Here is a 6953-nt window from a genome sequence, read left to right on the forward strand (position 1 = left end):
GCATGGACAAAGTAAGAGAACACAAGAACCTCATCATTGTCATTATATTGCAACAGATTTCAATGGATAAAATGTTTGGGACACAACAATCGGTTTTTATAGTCAATCAGTGATGATGATGCTAAATTCCAATAGAGAATAGTGATGATGAATCATAGTCAAGACTCATGACTGTGTTGTCCAAACATTTCAAAGCACACGCAGGCTGGCTTAGACATTCAGGTAACTTTCACTCTCTCTGTCACACTCAATTTTTTGACAGTTTCTGCATCTTTTTCTCTAATATTTGACTTCAGTGACTTGCATTCTATCCTTATGCTTAATTATTTTCTCTCTTTATTTTCTTTCATATAATGCATACAAGATTCTTGTTCATAGGTCTCTTTCATGAGTCTTTTACCTCCACAAATTTCGCCCATTTTTCGGTCTCTAAAGTCTAATCCCTCCCTCCTTTCTTATACGTGCATTTTGGGGAAGAATTATTGATCAATTATCTAAATTAACTGATGTGTTTTAGTTTTAATCCGTTTACATTTTGGAACATGGATTGGAATTGGATAGTGATGCTCACAAAGTGCAACAGTTCTCAGGTTACATGAGAAAGAGACAGAAATATTGGCGTGCATTTTGGGCAAGATTATTGATCAATTTATGTAAATTAATTGAACCCTTTCAATTCCGTACCCAAGACGAGCAAAGATCTATTTTTGCTGATAAGCTTGACTCCATAAAGTACACATAAGTGGATAAGTAATAGCAAAAATCAGCAGCATATTATGATATTATTGCAGAAAAGAAAAATTATATTTCTACACTTAATTTACAACCACAAACCGTTGATTAGCAGCCTTAGCAAGATTAAAATTTGATGATGAAATTTCAATTAGAACTTAAGCACCAAAAACTTTTGGCATATGTAGCCATTCATGTGATTTTAACTAAGATTTTTCCAAAATATATGGCCATCTGTAATTTATATGCTATCTCATCTCATGATCATATATGTATCAATTTTCACGCCTTATCTTATGCAGAAGACTATTATGGTTGCAGAAGACTATGGTGACTATGGTGCCTTGGCAAATACGATAATGGCTCTTGTTTGAACATTGTTTGCAGCTTTGACTAGTCTAAGGTGTAATGAACAAGTCTTAACTATGATAACTAGGGTAGCACTGAAAATAATAGAAAAAAGAAAAGCATACAAATTCAAAATGCTGAACATGTGATGCTTCAATAATCAAAGCGATGCAACTCTCCTCTCTCTCTTTCTCTATGGTCATAAAAGCACATGAACAGAAGTTATGCAGTGGATAAATTCATTAACCTATGTATCATGTGGATTGCATTGTGTAGCTTTAACATATTCAAAGTTTGGAAGCATGAGCTTTAACTTTACTCAACGCAGTTGCGGCTCTTGAATTCGATGCGCGTCCTAAATGCTTGCAGATGAAATCTCCGGCCTGCATGAGCTTTCCGAGGTCCACGTTGGTTTTCACTCCAATTCCATCCAGCATGTAAACAACATCCTCAGTGGCAACATTTCCAGTTGCACCCTTTGCATACGGACAACCCCCAAGGCCGGAAACAGATGAATCCACTACACTGATCCCCATCTGCATAACGTTACACATATAGTTATAACAAAGGATAGGTTCAGAACCAAGGTTATCCATTATGATTAGAGAAATTCCAAGTGTTTCTTTCATTGTTTACTTTGAGAGAATGGGGACACAACTCAACACCAGAAAAATCCCAACGCAAACTGGCTACAAAATGACAAGTATAAGCGAAAAAGAAAGTAAACGAAATCATTTACCTGAAGTGAAATTAGAGTATTTGAAAGCGCCTGACCATAAGTATCATGAAAGTGGACAGCAAGCTTGTCAACTGGAACAACATCAAGAACAGCTTCCAGCATTGGAACGACAGTGCCTGCGAAGATGAAGCAGATTGAGTCCAATCAAAAACTTTGAAAATTAAAACTAAAACAGCAGGGTAGAAAATGGAAGGGGAATTTTAAGTAAGATTATTGTAAAATATGCAAGGACTCAATACAATTCATCACTGACGAGACAACATTATAATATAACTAAAGAAGGGAACCAGATCAACACAAATAAGAGCTAAAAACTTTTAACATATCTATACATACAGCACCACTGCAACTGCAATCAAATCCAATATAGCTAAAAAACATGCATGACAACAAACAGAAGAAACATTACCAGGTGTACCAACACCAATCGTATCACCTAGTGAAATCTCTGAGCAACCCATCTCATTAAGTGCCTTTGCCACATATGCTACTTTGGCTGGAGCAACATGTCCTTCAAAAGGACATCCCACAACACATGATATATATCTGAAGTATAAAACCAGTCACATGGCTGATTATATAATTTACTATGATGGTTTTGAAATTTAAAGTGAAGAGTAACAGCATGGTCCTTTTGTGATTGTTCAAATAATTTGAAGGAAAAGTACCTATATTCTAGTTAGGACGAAAGATGAGTCTAAGATACATTCTATGATCAACAAAACCATTTCTATAATCTAAATCATCTTTTCATTAATTCCCTCTTCCAACCATCGAAATGCAAATATAATAGGAAGAGACTATGGTTGAAAGTACTTTAATAGTGGGCATACCATCAAATGTTGCCATTGAAAAAACAAATCAGCATCTATATATCATGAAAAAGGAATTAGGATGTGTCAATTACAACAACAATTCAAAGACGTAAATAAACTCATTTTGAATAAACTAGTAGAAACAAAAAACCTCAGAAAGTGTTGTAACTTTTCTGTAGAGATTGACAAGTAACAATTGAAAAATGAAAACTATACCCACGAACGGGGATTGAGTAGCTTCGAGAAGCTGAAGCAATGTCTCGGCAACGAGCAAGATTATCCTCAATGCCAGAGTTGAGATTTGCTTTAGAGAATGATTCAGAAGCTGCAGGAAAAACAGCCACTTCCTTAGCCCCAGCAGCAACAGCTGCCTCAAAGCCCTGAAAGAAACAGGTTTAGATAATTAAATGCATATGCAAATACTTAATGATAATAATTTTTAAAACATATATATCTTACTTTGAGGTTTGGAGTTAATACAGGAAAGCTAACACCTTCCACATCTTGAATGCCTTCCAATACATCCTTTGCATCTGCCAACTGAAGAGAGGAGGGGGGAAGGGGACCCAGCAAAATATAAAAGAATTATGGGAACAATAATCAAGAAGAGAATCTCTGCATACAATAACTTGACAAATAGCAGCTTCTTTAAGTTCTAATAAAAATAAATTATGTAAACATGGTAGAAAACATACCGAAAACACATAATTATGATGAAGAACATTGCAGGAGTTCATCATAGTGTTGACTAGAAAATTGTGAATAGATCAATTTTATCTAGGAATAACAGTTACCTGTGGAACCCATTTTGGTGATACAAAACTTGTTGCCTCGATGACAGACAACCCAGAAGAAACCAGCAGCTTTATCAACTCAACTTTTACATCAGTTGGAACGATAGACTTCTCATTCTGCAATCCATCCCTTGGACCAACCTCCACTATCTTTACAAAGTCTGGAATACCTTTAAGAAGCTGAAGCATTGTATAAATTATGAGTCACAAATGATCCAATATGATGCAACAAATAGAATGAAAAATGTTAATAAAGCAAAGAAATACTTAATTAGACATAATTATGGAGAAATCATATCGCATCAGCATTAAATGTACAACAGAGAAGTTTGAGTTTTTCATTGAAAGAAATTTACAGATTCAACATGGCTGCTTGCTTAATATTTTATATCGGAGGTTAAATACATAACAATAGAAGGTGGATAGGGAGTATCATAACATAAGATCCACTGCACCTTACTTGAGAAATCCTTTGCATCTGTATTTCGATCAGATGTAAAATGATGGTTTACCAAGTAGCTGGCAGCATGAGAATTATGATTAAACCTTTTAGGCCAATTCAGGCATTGAGATAGGCCCCTTATATTGTATTTGTTGAATGCACTCCTATGTTCTGTGGCCTTTGTACTGTCCCTTGTGTATTCAGGATAACTAAAGCAGAACACATTATTTAAGATCAAGGCAATTGATTTCTTGAAAATGTTGATATAATGTTAAAATTAATTATGTACCAAAAAATAAACCATTAAAAATGAAAATCCATTAGAGCTTAATGGACAGAGCTCTAATGTCATCATGTCAACAACCAAAGAACATGCATGGATAAAGTTCCAAAAACCAATTACCCTGCCTCATCTACCTTTAGATAGACTCCAAATATTATGTTAAGTAATCACCAAAATATCTCACAATACAGAGCAACTTCCATTATGCTCAAACAATGCTGATTCTACCATGGATTATCTTTAATTCTTTATATGAGAATATAAACGAGCAACAAACTCATTAAATTTTATGCTTGCAGCAACAACTTTTACAAGTACTGTTCAGCATCCCCAAGACATATCTATCTAAATAAACCATTAATCCAACTTCTTAGTCATAACTAATTAGGTTCGATCCAAACACAATGTAAATAGAAAATTCCAGCTCAATAAGAAATCAATTGAAATTGAATAATTAACTAAAAGGTTTCTGATTTACCGAGAATGAAGAGATTGCAGTTGATTAGCTGTATCCATGGCATCACAAGAGGAACATGTTGGGATTGCAGCAGCAGAGCTTGAGAATCCAGTAACAACTTGGGGTATAGGATTCAAGAATCGCCCCCTTTGCATACCCTTGATTGTAATCATTGAGTTAGCAACAAAATCTGAGTCCAAAAAGAGAAGGAAAAATCTGGACTTGAATCCAGAAAGAAGGGAGAAGTGAAATTAGTTTGATGTTGAATGAAAAGGAAAATGGTGATTGTGATTAAAAACGTGTTTATCCTTCTACTTCCAATGCCCCTCACTTTTTTGGTTTCGTTCCAATATTAAATATTATCTTCAGGATGGGTTCCAACTTTCAACTATACAATATAGTTATAACTTATAAGTACTGGAAGAGTAACCATAAAAATTCATAATAACATCTTTTTAAGGGCCCAACCGGGTTCGAACCGGTGACCTCTTGATCTGCAGTCAAATGCTCTACCACTGAGCTATGGACCCATTAATTTTAATATTTAGATTGTACATTAAATGAATTCATTTTATTTCGAATATGTTCGGATTTTTTTTTTTTTGTCATTTAGTCTGACACAATCAATTCTATTATTCTCTATGAGACATTTAGTCCATGACTTTGTATCCTCTTTACAAGTCTCTCTATTTGGGCCATAATTTAAAACAGTTGGACAGAATGAAAGCCCAAACTTGTAAACCTAATAAAAACCATTCTCTTTGGTAAAACAATACAGGGAAGCCCGTCCAAAAAGAAATAATATAGGGAAGTTCACGTCCAAAAACTATATGAAAGTTTGATAAGAAGCTGGGTTAGATTTATTACAGTTGACATGACCCATTAAATATGTGACTTTTTCTTTTGGGCTTGGAATATGTGACTTAGTATGCCACTCCAAACTCTTCAGTGTCCACAGATGACATACCCAATGAAAAGCTTTCCATAATATAACTAATTATCTTTTTAAGTCCAAAATAAAAAAAATAAAAAAAACACATGATAATATTTTTTTCAAGAGAATGTTATAAGGCTCTAAAAAATTCAGCTGAAGCCTAGATCCGATGGCAAATTAAATTGTTCTCGCACTCAAGGTTTACTTTAGTGGTGAAATTCTTTGCGTTTGTAATAGATACATCCGAATTTGAGACTTAGTTAAAGCTAATTGTGACTGAAAACCCTTAATATTATGTGTATGAAAGGTATTATTTGGTTGAATGAGGTTTAAAAACCTCATATTGTGGGTATGTGACTTGTGTGATAAATAAAAAAGGCTCTGACAAATAAAAAGAAAAACAAATTGTTGAAAGATCAATGGCTACCAAGTAAAGAAGGTGTTGAAGCCCCATGTAATCCATGACAACTCCTTTGTCAGACATTGCAAAGGAAAACAATTTAAGATCTGAATTATAATTTTCCCCAAAATAATAAATGTGGTCGTTGAAGTTTACTTGATGACTTGTGTTAGAATTTGTCATGGATTTAAAAGTCATGATTATTTCTGATAATAAATTTTTTGGGAAGCCATTTTGAGAAAGATCCATGACGTGAAGCTTTGGAAACGTACATTTTGATGGGCATTCTACAATTAGCCAATGCTCTTGGTAATTGACCATGGAACTTCTTAGAAGTTAGAACTAAAATCAATCCCCTAAAGTACATTTCCTTTCACACAATTTTGAGGAATACGACTAGCCAATTTATTTTGCCCTAGCCTCAATTTGAAGAGATCGGCTAAAACTTCCCACACAAGGCAGAATCATGTCAGCTAAATTGTTGTATGATAAATCAAGTTGCACAAGTGATTCTAGATTGCATATTGCACAAGAGAAACAACCAATTTTTGAAGACTCGTTTCTTTCCACATCCAATTCGGTAAATCAGTATTGTCTTTATCCCATTGCCTTGTATTTAAAAAGCTATCAATTTTTCTAGGTGTCGAATAAAATTGGGAAAATCAAATTGCATGAATGTAATTCCAAGACTATTTGAGAGAATATCATATAGGTAAGATTCAAGAAAATGCAATTATTGTCTGCCTAAACCAAGAGAAGTAAGCTTTTCGAGCTTTGAAAGCATGTCAAGCTCGATTTGTCCCTCCAACCAATTACTAGATAGATCAAGACTAGTAAGATTCTCTAATGTGAAGAGGAAGTATGGAATTTCACCTTGAAGGTTGCTACCATGAAGATCCAAGTGATTAATGCGGTTAAATTCATTATCCAAGTTGGGATTTCTAGGTTAAATTGCCAGAAGCCAATGCTATCAAATTGGAATGGAGGAAGGGTTGTTACATTGCCAGCA

At 34.5% G+C, this 6953-nt stretch overlaps 1 protein-coding gene and 1 non-coding gene across 3 annotated transcripts; both read right to left on the minus strand.

Annotated features, from left to right (window-relative positions):
- On the minus strand, window positions 884-4681 carry LOC107635310 (hydroxymethylglutaryl-CoA lyase, mitochondrial; the record flags this gene model as incomplete). Of its 2 annotated transcripts, none has more annotated exon segments than XM_016338756.2 (8): window positions 884-1616; window positions 1820-1935; window positions 2229-2365; window positions 2851-3014; window positions 3094-3174; window positions 3429-3608; window positions 3889-4079; window positions 4632-4681. In XM_016338756.2, coding segments are annotated over 7 exon segments (945 nt in total). In that variant the 3' UTR covers window positions 884-1367.
- TRNAC-GCA lies at window positions 5069-5140 on the minus strand. The gene has a single exon. It is a non-coding gene; the product is annotated as a tRNA-Cys (tRNA).

The sequence above is a fragment of the Arachis ipaensis genome, chromosome B04, assembly GCF_000816755.2.
Source record: "Arachis ipaensis cultivar K30076 chromosome B04, Araip1.1, whole genome shotgun sequence".
NCBI lineage: Eukaryota > Viridiplantae > Streptophyta > Magnoliopsida > Fabales > Fabaceae > Arachis > Arachis ipaensis.